We start from the raw sequence: 16,992 nt of genomic DNA, 5'->3' as shown, positions 1-16,992 counted from the left end.
GACCGGCTCGGGAGGATTCCCCTGCTGGTGGGGAAAGCCTGTGCAGCCGCCCGTGCCGACGGGCGCAGCGGGTCCCAGGCCTTAGGGGGAGAATCGGGGCTTGGGGGGGGGGGGGGGGGAGTATCGGGGCTGGGGGGGGGGGGGGAGTATCGGGGCTGGGGGGGGGGGGGAGAATCGGGGCTGGGGGGGGGGGGAGAATCGGGGCTGGGGGGGGGGGAGAATTGGGGCTGGGGGGGGGAGAATCGGGGCTGGGGGGGGGGAGAATCGGGGCTGGGGGGGGGGGGGGAGAATCGGGGCGGGGGGGGGGGGAGAATCGGGGCTGGGGGGGGGGGAGAATCGGGGCTGGGGGGGGGGAGAATCGGGGCTGGGGGGGGGAGAATCGGGGCTGGGGGGGGGGGAGAATCGGGGCTGGGGGGGGGGGAGAATCGGGGCTGGGGGGGGGGGGGAGAATCGGGGCTGGGGGGGGGGGGAGAATCGGGGCTGGGGGGGGGGGAGAATCGGGGCTGGGGGGGGGGGAGAATCGGGGCTGGGGGGGGGGGGGGGAGAATCGGGGCTGGGGGGGGGGGGGAGAATCGGGGCTGGGGGGGGGGGGGAGAATCGGGGCTGGGGGGGGGGGGGAGAATCGGGGCTGGGGGGGGTGGGGAGAATCGGGGCTGGGGGGGGTGGGGAGAATCGGGGCTGGGGGGGTGGGGAGAATCGGGCCTGGGGGGGGGTGGGATCGGGCCTGGGGAAATCGGGGCTTATCGGGGATCGGGGGGGGTGGGGATCGGGGCTGGTGTCAAGATCGGTGCCGGGCTGGTGTGCAGGGCTGCTGGCTGGGGGGGATCGGTGCAGGGCTGGGGGGCTGCTGGCGGGGGGAGATCAGTGCCGGGCTGGTAGAAGAAGTGATAGTGTGTTTGTGATGGTGCTCAAAAAGTGCTGGGACTATGTGGAAGGAGGGGAGTGTTAGCTGGGTAATAACAATTATTTGCAATGGTACTGTGCCTTTAAGTGGGCATAAGATACCCTGAAGGTAGGAGTGGGTTGCCAAAGACAGCCCCCTCTTTCCTCATTAGGTAGCCCCAGGTTTAGTACTCACTGAGTCTTCTTCCTTCCCCAGTCTCCCCTCCAGAGCGTGCAGCTGTATTAGAGTGTAGATCCAAAGCCAAGGTGTGCAGCGCACAGCAATAAGGATGAGCAGGTCTTGCAGAAAAAATAGTCCTTTATTTAATTCATGGTGTGGGACAACAGCAAACCTTCAACGCGTTTCGTTCAAGGAACTTTATCAAGAAGTTTATTGATAAAGTTCCTTGAACGAAACGCGTTGAAGGTTTGCTGTTGTCCCACACCATGAATTAAATAAATAAAGGACTATTTTTTCTGCAAGACCTGCTCATCCTTATTGCTGTGCGCTGCACACCTTGGCTTTGGTAGAAGAAGTGAGGCTGCTGGGGGAAGTGCAAGGGAAATGCTGGGAGAAGTACGGTGGCTGCCGGCGCCTCACTCCACCTCTTCCCCCCTCCTCCCGATCGGGCGCGCGGCAGCCATTTTTTTTATTAGCGCGACCCCGGTTATAGCGCGGTCGGATCGGGTGGCCCCCGAGGACCGCGCTATAACTGGGCTGAGCTGTATTTACATTGTATACCGTTTAATAAAGGGGTTTTTTTTTCATGTGATTGATTACATCAAGCAGGGGGGCCCGAGAAATGTCATGGATGAAAAGGGAGGCTCAGCATAAAAAGTTTGCTCACCCCTGGTGTAGGGTGCGCACTAGGCAAAAAGATGAATATTTTGGATTAAGACATTTTTTATAAAATGGCTCTTGCTTGAAATATTGCTTATACTGTATATGTTTAATAGAGGGCCCAAGTTTCCAGTGATCTCTGCCATTTATAGCTGCACTTACACTAAAAACAAAAAGGCACAGTCACATTTTGTACATACACACAGACCAACACGTTTATATACTCTAAGGCCCCGGACATGTTACCTGCTTGCTGGCGGAAGCGCACTCCCGCTCAGCACTGAGCCCCTACAGCCGCAATTAGAGCGGCTTTTGTAGGGGCTCACCTGCGCTTCCGCGCGCTTGCGGAAGCGCAGGTCTTGGGGGAATTTAAAATTCCCCCGCTTGCCGGCGAGACAGGCCGGTCACGTGAGCGGTTCGCCCAATGAGGGCGAACCAGCTGCGTGACGTCACTGGCCCGCCCCCGGCCAGTGACGCGCCCGCCCCCTGACGGTCTGTCCCCCTTCTGCCCCGATCCATGTCTCATGTGTGTGCATGCATGTGTGTGTGTGCATGTGTGCATGTGTGTGTATGCATGTAAAAAAAGAGGAAAGTTGCGCCAAAAGAGAGTTATCCTACTGTTCAGTATATGGCTCCTGTCCTTGACACAATGCAGTTCCGCAGCCTGAGTCTCTCAGAGGTGATTCACCAACCTGTGTGAATACTGGTAGAAAAAGGGGGGGGGGAAGCATTGGCGAAACGCGTTTGACGTTTTTTGGCCATTACAAGCCACCGTAGTGAGGACTTGATTTCCCTGTACTATCTGGCTCGGTGATCCCGCCGTCTGCACATGCGCACGCGCACCGGAGCAGGGAGCTGAAATCTGTATGCTGTGTATGCTGAGGGACAGGCCGTTTTTGAGGAGGACATAGCCTGTGCACGGGCTCTTGGAAACCTTCAATCCCAGCCACCCGAAGTGAAGATCAACGCAGCAATCATCTGCCAACAGGGAAACAGCCAGGACAAACCACTCCAACCCAGGAAGGGATTCGTTGTGGAGTCTGGCAGCATCTCCTCTCTATGCCTGAAATTATCGGCCGCTTGTAAGTGTTCAATCTCTTTTTTTCCATTGTTAATAAATTTTATTGCACTATTTTTTCCCTTTATATTTTTTTGCTAAGGAGGATACCAGGAGGCTTTTCCTCACCCTCAACCAAATACAGCTACATAAAGAAAAGAGTACAAGAATTCAAGATACTAGACACTCTGATGTAAGTGTGTCTCCTTTCATTCAGCAGTATTTTTCATCTCTCCATTGATCTCCTACCACCCCCAATCCCCCCCCCCCCTCACAAATCAAACAAAGAGTTGTGTATAATCACTGTGTTGGTCCCTTACTGTGGTCCCCTCTCTTCTCTCCTTTACCTATATATCTAAAACGCCGTGGAGCCACAAGCAGAACAACGCGCCGGAGGACCCCCCTTTTTCTATGTGTATATGCGTGTGTGTGTGTGTGTGTGTGTGTGTGTGTGTGTGTGTGTGTGTGTGCGCGCGCGTATGTATATGCATGTGTGTGTGTATGCATGTGTGTGTATGCATGTGTGCGTGTGTGTGCGTATGTATATGTGTGTGTGTATGCATGTGTGTGTGTGTCTTTGTGTATGGTAGAAATCATCAGGAAGCGCAAAACATGTGGAATACAAAAACAACAGATTGATGGTGCAGTATTGTAAAAATTCGGTGATATATAAATGGCAAAGTCTATGTTCAGAATACTCACAAACGGGGGAGGGAGAGTAGCGGGTCCCTCCGCTCAAGTCTCCCACTCCCGCCAGACCGCATATCGCGGTGTGTGTATGTCAGCGCCCCGCCTGTCTGCAGTACGGGAGCGCTGACGGAGGGAGCGGGCCTTAGCCTTACTGTACATATAGTTGTATGCCTGCGCTTTTGTGGCTTAAATTGTCGCTGCACGTCAGTGCCTCTGTCTGTTGATTGATCAGAGGGCACCATTAACCCTTTCGCTGTCAAACAGGCCCTGCAGTGATGAGTTAAAGTAACCTGTTAATGCCTTATGTGAACCTCACCTTCTGCATCATACATCTTGGCTGCGGACAGTCTCGATGCAAACAGGTCCTGTGGTGTCCTCCGTCTCAAACACAGCAGCCCCGCACAGACAAGAGACAAACGACTTTACCAAGTGCCCGCGCGTGTTCGTCAAGTAGCCGGATGAGGAAATGACGTACCAGAGCGGAGGCAAGGAGAACGCGTCTAATATATCCGGGTCATGGGAGCGATCCTGCAGCGCCACTAACTGAGTGTATTTTATTCATGGGCAGAGAAACGTGTTGTGACCTGTGTCCGGGGAGAGGGGAGGTGCGTGCATTTCAATCTAATGGCAATAATAATGTCCCGAGGGATTGCATTAGTTTCGATAATACGATGCTCATATCCAGTTTCCCTTCCGCCATAAAGAGAAACTTCAAGAAGTTTGTAATGTGTCTACAGTCACATATCATGTACATCGTCTATCAACGTTTGCTGGTTGCAAAATTGGAGCAAAGAAAAAAAAAGTGCATCAAGTTTATCAATGATATTGACATTTAACAAAAAAAGATATTGGTCCCAGAGGAGACAATGGTTTTTTTTATTTCCTGGTGCAGTTTTGCAACCCAGAGAGTTTTATACATTGATTCTCAAGGAAGTGGGGGACAATTACTGGGAAACCAAAGTAACTTCTCAGGATGAAGGGTACTGAAAAAAGTTTTTTGGTGAGGGGGGTGTGACGGTGAAGGGGTAACCAGGCTCTCAATATAGGTTAATCCCCATCTTGGTTACTCCTGATCCGAGTATAAGGGTTCAAGAGAGTTAGCTCTTGAGCCCAGTAACAATGTATGCTTAAATTGTACTTTGCGTAAATAAAGATTGGTGTGTTTTACCTTTCCAGACATGTCAGCGAGCTGGGATTGCAAGCGGATGAGTGTCAATGGGGGTTTTACAGAGGAATTGTTGTCAGAATGTGCCTAGGTAGTTGGGGTCTGGATTTTTCGGTTCCCCATAAAATGCACCAGGGAATCATGTCTAATTCCCGGATAAATGTAGGAACATTGTCCCGGCAATATCTCCCCTTGGAAACGCAAGTGCGACTCAACGCTAGGGTACCCTGCTTCAGCATAGCCCAGAAAGGTGAATGGGGCACCGGGGTGGGGCACATAGGGATCCCTAGGTTAAGGGGGTACCCCAGTCAGTGCCCAGGTAGCCCAGAACCTGTATTGGGTTTGAGGGGACTCAGAGTCCACGCAAGTCCAAAAGATAGTGTGTGGGGAATAAAGGCTGATAGGAATAAAATGCATATTTCTATTCTATTCCCCATACCCAGAGTTAGGGATGTATTAAGCTATATTTTATTAATGCTGTAAGGTAGTGTTGTGCACTGTAATGAGCTGGGACTTTCGGAACCGATGCCCAAACAGACTGCCATGGCTAACCCATAGGCGCCAGCAAGACTATTGGATATCGAAGTTCAGAGTAGCCATAGATGCCAAAGGTGTGAAAGCCATTTGGGTAGCGGAGAAAGGCTCAAGTACCCAGGTCCGGGCAACAGTGGCAGTCGTCCGGGCTGCCATTTGTTCTGCCGGACCTAGTAGAGCCTGACCCAGCGAGTGGCATTGAGATAGCCCGGGACGGAGGTGGCAAACTTGTGCATGTCCCCTAGCAATTTCATATTTCCATCAGACCCGGCTTTCTATACCGGCTTGGCTCTAATTGGCTACTGCAAAAGTTCTCACGCGATGATCGACTGCTGACAAAAAGTAATATTGCTCCTGATGAAGCTGACGCCAGTCAGCGAAACGCGTAGAGCTTCCATTTCCTGCGCAGTAATCCCCGTTCCAGAGGAGAGGAGACCGCTGTACTACGTACCTGTTCCTTCCCCCGCATTACGAAAGCTGTCAAGCCCCAAACGGATGTGACGTCAGACGCCGCTCGAACACTGACTGCGGGAGTATTGGAGAGACGGTCCGGTCACCACTTCTCTAGCGTGAAATCTACTTGCTTCACTATTTTATGTGCCTATTTTACTTGTATACATTGTGAGTACATTCCTTTCCTTTTATTGCGATATAAACCTTTTTGCTGATCTGCACTATGGTCTCTTTTCTGCTGTATTTCCTCATTAGTTGATCCAGAGTGCAAGCCCTCTCGAGTTCCTGCAACCCTGTTACACGCTGATTCTTCACCTACTTTTTGTAAGTAGGTAATTCATATGAGCCAAGTTTTTCTTTTTGCCCATTTTTTGTGAATTTATTGCACCATATATGTTTACTCTTTTTTTTGGGGTGTTCCTGATTTATCGCTCCCTTCCTACCCTGGATGTACTGTTACTATTAGGGAACCTGTACAATTTCCTTTGAAGGTTGAGAATTTTTCTAATACACCTTACACTCATTTATATATATTCACTTATTCCACATTGTTGCTGTGAAGCGCCGTTCTAGATCACTTGGGTTACTAAGACTGTTGTATAGGTACTGCCATGCATTGTATGTAAAATATGCGACAGTAAAGAATATATGTGTCTTTTGCCTTTCCAGGAGTGCTAACCAGTGGAGATTCTCAGGCTATGAGTTTCAGGGTGGATTGTGTCTAGCTAGTCGGGGTCCAGAGATGCTGGCCACCCCAAAAATGTATCCGGGAGTCGAGTCAGATTCCCGGGTACATGTAGACACAGACCTCCGGACAAAGTCTTCCCTGGAAAGCAGTTATGCGGCTCACCGCCAGGATGCCCTGCTTCAGCACAGATCAGAAAGGTAAAAGGGGGCATAGGGATACTCGTATCCCGGGTATAGTCAAGGGTCCCTGGTTTAGGGGGAGCCCCCCCAGTATACGCCCAAACACCCGAACCCGGTATAGGGGTTCGGAGTGTCCAACCCTCCATAAGGTTGCGAGAGTGAAATTATTTCTAAGTCCAGCTTCGGTACAATAGAAGCAACTCTGAAACTTAACCTAAGCGTTATTTGATGCAACTTTTTAGTAAAATTCTTATAGGAAGGTCTAGGAGCTCTGAAAATGAACATGTTTGTCTTTTCAGCAAATCCTAGGGGATGAGGGACTTAGATTAATTTTGCGAGATTTTTATTAACATGGTGTATAACGGTATATATGTTTTATGCACTGTATATGAGCTGCGTAATGTCCAAGTCCCTGGTTCCGAGAGACCAGATGGCCACCCGGCTTGGTGCCGCTGTATCTGCTTGGGTACCGGACTTGAAAGTCTCAGAGATGTCAAGGTGTTAGGGCGGGCAGAGTACCAGAGTTATACTTGAGTACCCACGTCTTAGCATGAATAAGGGCTATCCGGCGACCATTTGCCCGTCCCCATACTCTGAGGAGCCTGGCCCATTGGGTGGGTTCAATAATCTAAGTGGCAGAGGTGCTAAATTGGTGCATGCCCCGTTGCAGAATTGAAATCCGTGCCGCCCAGCTTCAGGGTACCGGCAAATTGCTGATAGGCTGTTAGAAATATTCCCACACTGATTGGTTGAGGTATTCTGTGAATGGGACTGAAATCCTATAAGAAACCTAGCAGCCAATCCGGTCAGGAGATTCTAAGCGCCAAAACAGCAGCGGTAAATTCAAAGATGCTCTGTGAGAGATTTCAGTGAGCCGGCTTCGGAAATTTCAAGGCAAGAATTTTTTTTTCAAGGCCAAGTTCTCAGAGTACTTAATAGCAGTCACAGCTGGAACTGCATGCCGAAAAGAGTGCCAGGACTTTTGGTATTTGCTCCCGGTCAAGGGATTTCAGCACCTCCAGAGTGGAAACAGCGGTGGCGTCAGGAACTGCATGCTGATTTCGGTTCCCGGACTTTTTGGCCTTAGTCCCGGGCATCGAAAACACTTTGTATGGACTTTGTTTTCTGTGCTATTGCAACTAGGAAAGGTTAGTTTTGTAGCCCAGACCCCCAGTAAGTGTGTTTCCTCTTGTTTATTGTAATTCACTGTGTGTACGTCTGTTTCAATGGAATAAATGACAATTTGTTTTACTTCTTGGTTTTGCTCAGTGATATGATCCCGGTATAAAGGTGTAAATGCCTGGTCTCCTGGTCGTATAACATAGAGATTGCGAGCTTCAAACCTAGTAGTAACATACATACGTTTTACAAAGCAGAGAAAGCACAGATTATCATTGTCACTTAGTTTAGTGCCATCAGGCGAACTTGGACAGCGGACAGGTCGGTACCGGTCATGGGACCGAGTCAAGACTGTTGCCTAATGTGAGAGCTACGAATTATGGACGGTCGGTCAAAGACTTTGCTTGAGGAGGACTTCGAAGCTCACAAAGTACACATTTCTTCACTAGAGGGGGACATACCCTTGTAGTGAAAATAGGGTTAATCAGCGCATTAATAAAGGCAGTATGCTCGGCTGGTTAACCCTACTTCGCATTGGGGATGAAGGGGTTTATTTTATATGCACTTCACATGTATCATTTCCCCCTCTGTACATTATTGTCCCCGTTTTGCAGGTGCCTGCAGTACTGTATTCCATTTTGTACCTGTTTACTGTTTTTTAGGCACAAGATGGCGCTGTGAGGGCCGAGCCGCAAGTTAATTGGAGAAGCGTGGCGCCGTCTCTTTGTTCCATTGAGTAACATAGGTATCCATTACTGAGGCTTGAACTCGCAACCACGAGGTGATTGAATCAAAGGGTTGCGGTTTCAGACTCAAGTGGTTACCGGTTACAATGTATCAAGTCCCAGGTTAGGAGCGTAACTTGAAAGGCGGCAGGCAATTGCCGTGGGAAATCGGCTCACCGCAAGTGAATTGACGTGGGAAGCCCATAGTCCAGCATTGCCGGTTCCAAGAGAAGCCCCTAACTCAGAAACGGAATGGGCTAGCACCCTGCTTTTTGGTATGCAGCCCCAGAGTGACACCCCAAGCACACACATATTAAAAATATAACTTTGGGATAAGTAGAACACATTTTTAATAAAGTGCCGTTCTGGCTGCAGTTTTAAAAGTACGGGCAGGATACGATTTTTTCTACTTGCCTTTTGTAAGGTCCGGGGGAACACCTCTCCCTAAAGGGGTTCCCCCCGAGACTTTACCTGTCTCTGCGCCAGCCCTGCCTTCTCGTCTCCGCGGGCGGGATCTCCCTTCTCCGCTCCCCGCGGCGGCTACTGAACTCGCGCATGCGCGCGCACGGCCGGGGAACCTTACGTCTTCCCTCAGGAGGAGTTCCCGCCCCCAGCTGAGGCCGCGCGCGTCTCTCCCGCGCAGCGCACACGCCTGATGCGCGTGCACCGCTCACAAGCTGCATATTCAACACAGCTGTGGTAAGTTTCTCCCTACCTATTATTATCTTCCCTGGGGCCGCTCCCTTGTTACTCCCCCTCTCTCTATTGGTCCTTCCTCCTATTTATACCTTGCTCAGCCATTCATTCTTTGGCTGAGCATAGCTTTGTATGACCTGTATTTACCACGGTCGGGCCTGCCTCAGTTCCTGTCTCTTTAGTGTTCCCTTGTGTACCGAACCGGCCTGGCTGTGGATCCACTCTCGTCTCCTGCCCTCGGCTTGTATCCTGACCTCCTGGACTTCTCTACCCCTTCACCTCGGTTTGCGGAATCCTACCTACCTCCCGGCTCTGGACCCCAGGCTCTCGGTACCACCTATTTTCTGGAATCTCCCTTCTCGTCTGCCGAGTATCTTACTTTACCTTATACTCCCAGACGGTTCCAGATGCCTATTTTCCACTTTCCAGGCTTGTCCCCGTAGCTGTGGGTGCAGTTTGTTACCCATCTCACCTCAGTTTCGGGGTCCCTCCTTGTCCGTGGGTGAGCACAGTGTAACATTATGCTCAGCCCTACAGACATGGACCCAGAAGAGGTTGAGCAACCAAGCCCCATGCAGCGACTTCTCCAGCTAGAGGCGCAGCTTGCCTCCATGACGCAGGAGCTCGCTAGACTCTCCTCATTACAGCCTTCCCCAGGCTCCTTTGCCATGACAGCTGCCGCGTTTCCCTCCCCGGTTCTTCCTGTACCCATGGATCCTCATCTCCCGGCTCCCAACCGTTATGCAGGGGATCCCCACGAATGCAGAGGGTTTCTTAATCAGTGCGAGATGCAATTTGAACTATCTCCTTTGCGCTTCCCCACTGCCCGTTTAAAGGTGACCTATATTATGTCTCGGTTGAGCGGAAAGGCCCTAGCCTGGACATCCCCCATCTGGGAGCGGGACCCTGCCATGACGCATGACTATTCTCTCTTTCTTCGAGAATTCAGGCAAGTATTCGATACGCCTGGTCGTCAAATTACGGCAGATTCGTCTTTTTTCCATATTTCCCAGGGTACGCGTCCTGTCGCTGAGTATGCTTTGGACTTCCGGACCATCGCGGCAGAGACCTCCTGGAATGATGGCTCACTATCAGCAGCCTTTTGGCAGGGACTGTCGGATGCCATCAAGGACCAGCTGGCCACTATGGAGAGACCCACCAGATTGGAGGATCTCATCGGTCTGCATCCGCGTGGACCAGCGGCTACGAGAGAGGAGACTTGAACGCGCTCTTCCTCGTACCAACTCCTTCCGGTCTTCTAGCCGCAGTCTCGCCCATTACGTCCCCCAGCCCGTGGATGAGCCCGAGCCTATGCCGCTCGGAAGTCATCGGTTATCTGCGGCTGAGAGACAGCGCCGACAAGCGGGTGGACTGTGCCATTACTGTGGTCATCTGCTGGTAAGCTGTCCTCTGCGTCCGGGAAACGCCAGGACCCAATAAGGTATGAGAGGGTCTCGTTGGGTATAGTCTCTTCTCCTCTTTCCTCTCCAAAAGCACTTCCCACACGAATAATGCTGCCTATATCTCTATCCTGGAATAACTCCCTTATCCCCGCTTCTGCATTCATAGATTCTGGGTCTCAGGGAAACTTTATGGACCAGAGTTTTGCCTATAGGAATGGGATTCCCTTCCGATCTAAGGCTGTTCCAGTTGGTCTGGAGGCCATAGATGGGCGTCCACTCCAACCAGATTTTATTTCCCTGGAGACTTGTTCTTTATCCCTCTCCACGGAGGACGGTCACCAAGAGAAAATTATCTTGGACGTGATCCACACTCCATCGGTGGATGTGATTCTGGGACTTCCCTGGTTGCAACTACACAACCCACAACTGGATTGGGCTAATAAAGAACCCATACGATGGAGCCCCCAGTGTCTCAAGACATGTCTTCCTCCCAAACAGATGTTAGCCGGAGTGGATTTACCCGCAGAGTACAAAACTTCTCTCCCAACGGTCTACTGGGACCAGGCGGACGTCTTCGATAAGGTACGTTCTGAGGTGTTACCTCCCCATAGAGACTTCGATTGCCCTATTGACCTTCCCGGTGCTACCTTACCCAAGAGCCGTTCTTACCCCCTATCCATACCCGAGTCCAAGGCCATGACCGAGTATATCCAGGATAATTTAAGGAAGGGTTTTATCCGCAATTCTTCATCTCCAGCTGGAGCTGGATTTTTTTTTGTTAAGAAAAAGGATGGTTCCTTGCGCACCAGTATTGACTACAGAGGTCTTAACAAAATTACGATCAAGAATCGTTACCCCCTGCCACTCATTTACGATCTCTTCGATCGTTTACAGGGGGCAACGATTTTTTCCAAACTTGATCTCCGCGGAGCCTATAACCTTGTCCGCATCCGTCAGGGTGACGAGTGGAAACGCGCCTTTAACACCCGGGATGGGCATTATGAATACCTAGTCATGCCTTTTCGGCCTGTGTAATGCCCCGGCGGTCTTCCAGGAGTTTGTCAACGAGATCTTCCGTGATCTCCTCGACAGCTTCGTCATCGTATACCTTGACGATATCCTTATTTTTTCCAAATCCCTCTCTGACCACATTCAGCACACCAAATTAGTCCTGTCTCGCCTTCGGGAGAATAATCTCTATGCTAAGCTGGAGAAATGTTCTTTTCATCTTTCTTCCATTCCCTTTCTCGGATATATAATTTCTAGCACTGGCTTCTCTATGGACCCAGTCAAACTCAAGGCTGTCTTAGAATGGCCACAACCCACCTCCCTGAAGTCATACAGCGATTCTTGGGATTTGCGAATTACTATCGTAAATTCATCAAGAATTTTTCTTCCATCGTGGCCCCCATTACTGCCCTTACCATAAAGGGAGCTAACACAGCAGTTTGATCTCCTGCAGCTCTCCAAGCCTTCGACTCTCTCTCAAAAAATCTTTCGCTTCTGCTCCTATTTTGCGTCATCCTGACCCCGGGCTTCCCTTTACTTTAGAGGTAGACGCATCCGACGTCGGTGCTGGTGCCATTCTCTCAGAGACAGTCCCCACAGGCCAAACTTCATCCTTGTGGGTTCTTTTTAAAAAAAAAATCTTCGGCAGAACGGAACTATAATGTCGGAAACAGAGAGCTCCTGGCCATTAAACTCGCCCTTCAGGAATGGAGACATCTCCTGGAGGGAACGGAGACCCCCATTTCGATCTTTACAGATCATAAAAACTTACTCTACATTGAGAGTGCACGTCGCCTTGGGGCACGTCAGGCTCGATGGTCTCTTTTTTTTCCGAGATTTAATTATCTCATATCTTACATTCCTGGCTCAAAGAATCAAAAGGCAGACGCACTTTCACGTCAATTCCTGTTTGAGGACAATTCCGAAGTTATCTCTGAGACAATCTTACCCTCCAAATATATAATTTCGGCTAACTCTTTTGATATCCTGGATCAGGTCATGGCAGCACAATCTAACCTCCCGAGGGGCCTTAAGGTGCCGATCGACCGTATGTATGCAGCTCCTCGCTTCCGTAAGAAAATTCTTGAGTGGGATCATTCTTCTAGGTCGGCCGGTCATCCAGGCATTAGCAGAACTTCTGACCTCATTGGTCGTACCTTTTGGTGGCCAAACATGTTGCGGGACATTTTGGAGTATGTAAAGACCTGTCCAATCTGCGCCCAGGTTAAGACCATTCGTAAAAAGCCTTACGGTCTTCAACAACCCCTCCCTATACCTGAATGCCCATGGAGTCATCTCTCCATGGACTTTGTGGTGGAACTTCCAATCTCTAAAGGGATGAACACCATTTTGGTTGTTGTGGATCGTTTTTCCAAACAGGCCCATTTCGTCCCTCTCAAAGGCCTGCCCAATTCCGCCACTCTGGCAGACGTTTTTGTTAAGGAAATATTCCGCCTTCACGGAGTTCCTCTTTCCATCGTATCCGATCGAGGTACACAATTCGTCTCAAAATTTTGGCGGGCCTTCGCTCACAGGATGGATATCACCCTCCATTTTTCTTCCGGGTATCATCCCCAAACTAATGGGCAGACTGAGAGAACGAACCAGACTCTGGAGCAATACCTCCGATGCTTCATCGCAGACAGCCAGGACAATTGGGTAGATTTACTCCCGTGGGCAGAGTTCTCCCATAACTCTTTAAAGAACAGCTCCACGTTGAAATCCCCTTTTTTCATTAATGATGGTTTTCACCCGGGTCAGCTGCCCATCACCCCAGTTCCTTCCGGGGTTCCAGCGGCCGATGACCGAATCAAGGATCTTCAGGAATCCTGGAAAAGGATCCAAGAGGCCTTGAGAAAGGCAATCCACAGACAAAAGGCACAGGCAGATCGTCATCGCCGTCAGGCACCAGTCTTCAAACTAGGGGATAAGGTCTGGCTCTCCTCCAAGAACATTAGACTGAAGACTCCAAGCCACAAGCTGGCTCCCAGGTTCTTGGGACCATTCTCAGTAATAGAACGGATCAATCCGGTGGCATATCGGCTGAAACTTCCTCCATCCATGCGGATACCCTCCGTGTTCCACGTGTCACTGCTGAAACCTGTGTCCCAGAGTCCACGGTTCCATAGGACACCGATTGACCCTAAACCAGTCATAGTTCAAGGGCAGGAGGAGTTTGAAGTCCAGTCCATTCTGGATTCCAGGAGGACGAGGGGTTCGGTGCAATACCTGGTTCACTGGAAAGATCTTGGGTACCCTACCATCAAATACATGCCCCCAGACTGCTGAGACTCTTTCACTCTAAATTTCCCCAAAAGCCATATTGGAGTCGTCCTGAGGCCGCTCCTCAAGGGGGGGTACTGTAAGGTCCGGGGGAACACCTCTCCCTAAAGGGGTTCCCCCCGAGACTTTACCTGTCTCTGTGCCAGCCCTGCCTTCTCGCCTTCGCGGGCGGGATCTCCCTTCTCCTCCGCTCCCCGCGGCGGCTACTGAACTCGCGCATGCGCGCGCACGGCCGGGGAACCTTACGTCTTCCCTCAGGAGGAGTTCCTGCCCCCAGCTGAGGCCGCGCGCGTCTCTCCCGCGCAGCGCACACGCCTGATGCGCGTGCACCGCTCACAAGCTGCATATTCAACACAGCTGTGGTAAGTTTCTCCCTACCTATTATTATCTTCCCTGGGGCCGCTCCCTTGTTACTCCCCCTCTCTCTATTGGTCCTTCCTCCTATTTATACCTTGCTCAGCCATTCATTCTTTGGCTGAGCATAGCTTTGTATGACCTGTATTTACCACGGTCGTGCCTGCCTCAGTTCCTGTCTCTTTAGTGTTCCCTTGTGTACCGAACCGGCCTGGCTGTGGATCCACTCTCGTCTCCTGCCCTCGGCTTGTATCCTGACCTCCTGGACTTCTCTACCCCTTCACCTCGGTTTGCGGAATCCTACCTACCTCCCGGCTCTGGATCCCAGGCTCTCGGTACCACCTATCTTCTGGAATCTCCCTTCTCGTCTGGCGAGTATCTTACTTTACCTTATACTCCCAGACGGTTCCAGACGCCTATTTTCCACTTTCCAGGTATGTCCTCGTAGCTGTGGGTGCAGTTTGTTACCCATCTCACCTCAGTTTCGTGGTCCCTCCTTGTCTGTGGGTGAGCACAGCGTAACACCTTTGTAATGCTTCCAGTGACCAAATGTTTTACGCACATGAACTGGGGGTCCTTTCTTCTGCAAACTTCAGAGACCCCCTGTTGTGGCAGTGCCTATAGGTCTAGAGAAGTGTTGCGGATGAAAGCCCGCAGAGCCACAAAGTGTGAATTAGCCGGGATGCTCGCTGAATGGGAGATAGTCATCTGGGCTAGTTCACACATTGAGTCCAACTCCTAGCCTGGGAAAAGGGGAGTATCCATATGGTAAGCAGCCAAAGTGTCAGGTTGGCACAGGCACTGTACCAACCGGAACCTGCAGTGCCCACTCTGCAAACTGTGGGCAAGTTGGAGATTGGTGGGTTGGAGGTTCCCACAAAGGGGATTGGGCGGGTATGTTGGAGATATATCAGACCTTATATACATGCCCTCTGAGCTATTCCCGTTGTCTTTCTTTTATCATGTGATCAAATTACCACCTCGCTTCTAATAGCGGATAAGAGCCGCAGTAACTATCCTGGAATGCTACGAGTTAATTACATCGGAACCAAGGACATAACTCTGCTTCGGGAATTCATTAGTGCTGGGGGTTATCAAACAAACCCCAACAGACCAGAACAAACTTTGCATTATTCACGGACATATTGGGCTGTCGTGTGTCTGTCTATTAAGGAAATAAATGTCAGTTTATTTTGCTCAACTTGTGTGCTCAATCGAGATCCCCAAAATATAAAAATTGTTGCTAAGGTCAGCCCATCGTGACAACCCTCAGCTGCAGTTGCACTGGTCACAAGCCCACCCGGGGCGCCGGAGGTTATTCCAGCCCCGGTGGTGAAGGAAGTGTCACGGGAGGCCAGGTTTATTAACACCTTTTTATACCGGGATCATAAGATTGATTAAAGCAAGGAGGTATGGAGGAAGTGTCACGGGAGGCCAGGTTTATTAACACATTTTTATACCGGGATCATAAGATTGATTAAAGCAAGGAGGTAACACAATTTACACGGTAAATACTTACTGAGAACGGGGCTAACGAATAAATCTGTCCTTTAAACGAAATTCACAAAAATAACCTCTGTAGGAGCCCTTTCCAATGACCAGTAGGTACTCACGCAAGCCCTGGGACTGATTTTGGCATGCAATGCCAGACGCGACTGCTACATTCTTCTGAAGTGGAACTTAGAAGAATTCTTGAGTCAAAATCATTGAAGCCGGTTCTCGTCTATTCAGTACTGAGCATCTTTGAATTTGCCGCTGTTGGTTTGGCGCTTGGAATCAGAGCGTGGGATTCTCCTGCCAACCAACCACCGATTTACCAGTATAGTAAAGCCGGGTGGCTATGTATCGGGGTTCCAGAGTTGTGGGGTCCCCGGGAATCGAGTGAGATTCTCGGATGCAGCCAAGCACATTGCTCTGGGCAAACTCTGACTCTGAAAACACTATTACGACTCACTGCCAAGATTCCTGCTGAAGCATCTTGCAGACAAGGTAAACGAACATGAAGGGGTTAATGTATACCTGCAATCATACACAGGGTCCCTGGTATAAAGAGGGGTCCCTAGTATAAGGAGAGGTGCCCAGATACATACCCAGGTACCCTGAACCTGGTATAGTGGGTGCTCCAGCTAAGTGATAAAGCCGAGAGTGATTTCTTGTGTGTAAAAGTGTATTTCTAAAGTGTGCCAAGAATGAGGCTAGTGAGTGTAGGCAACATATACTCACTCCATCCCTGACACCAGAACAGTGACTTATATATTTTGATCACACAGAAGACAGGACACAGTACATTTTATTAAAGAGTTATATTTAATAGGTGTACTGCTAACCTGTAAATGAACTGTGGGATTTCCAAGTCATGGATTCCAAGAGACCAGATGGCTACCAAGCTTGGTGCCTAGGGGTCTATGTGGAATCCTGACTTGAAAGCCTCAGGGATGCAAAGGTGTTAGAACAGGAGGGGTACTGCAGTTCTGCTTGCGTACCCGCATACATGGTTATGCGGCCACCATTTGACAGAGCCCTGACTCTGTGGAGCCTGGACAGCGGGTGGGCTCAGTATGCAAAGAGGCAGAGGTGCCAGGCTTAAAAAAGCTACCCACCTGGCTTTACAATACCGGCAAATCATTGATTGGCTGGCAGGAGAATTCCCACACTCTGATAGGCTGTAGAGGTTTGTGAATGGGACTCCAAGGGCTCTGGGATGGTACAATTACCGCTAGGGCCAGCATCTCCTCTACTTCCCTCTCTATACTGCCCTTCACCTCTGCTGATACCCAAAAGACAGAGAAAATACTGTGCGCTACTATCTAACCCAGAATTTAGAATATAAATATAGTGCAGTGACTAAACCACATAAATAAGTGACCAAGAAATAAATCACAATAACCACAGTGAGGGTGTACATATGAAGAAAA

The 16,992-nt window shown here is 50.2% G+C and overlaps 1 protein-coding gene across 4 annotated transcripts in view; it reads right to left on the bottom strand.

Annotated features, from left to right (window-relative positions):
• Positions 1–3,936, bottom strand: part of POLR2B (RNA polymerase II subunit B) — a 299,158-nt gene extending 295,222 nt beyond the window's left edge. For all 4 annotated transcript variants that reach the window (XM_075603624.1, XM_075603633.1, XM_075603642.1 and 1 more), the window contains exon 1: positions 3,787–3,936. In XM_075603624.1, the coding sequence (XP_075459739.1) occupies positions 3,787–3,802 (16 nt within the window). In that variant the 5' untranslated portion in view covers positions 3,803–3,936. The remainder of the gene's footprint in view (positions 1–3,786) is intronic.
• Between the last annotated feature and the right edge of the window lie 13,056 nt (positions 3,937–16,992).

Source organism: Ascaphus truei, chromosome 1 (assembly GCF_040206685.1).
Source record: "Ascaphus truei isolate aAscTru1 chromosome 1, aAscTru1.hap1, whole genome shotgun sequence".
NCBI classification, from domain to species: Eukaryota; Metazoa; Chordata; class Amphibia; order Anura; family Ascaphidae; genus Ascaphus; species Ascaphus truei.
This window is presented reverse-complemented; position numbering and strand designations above follow the sequence as displayed.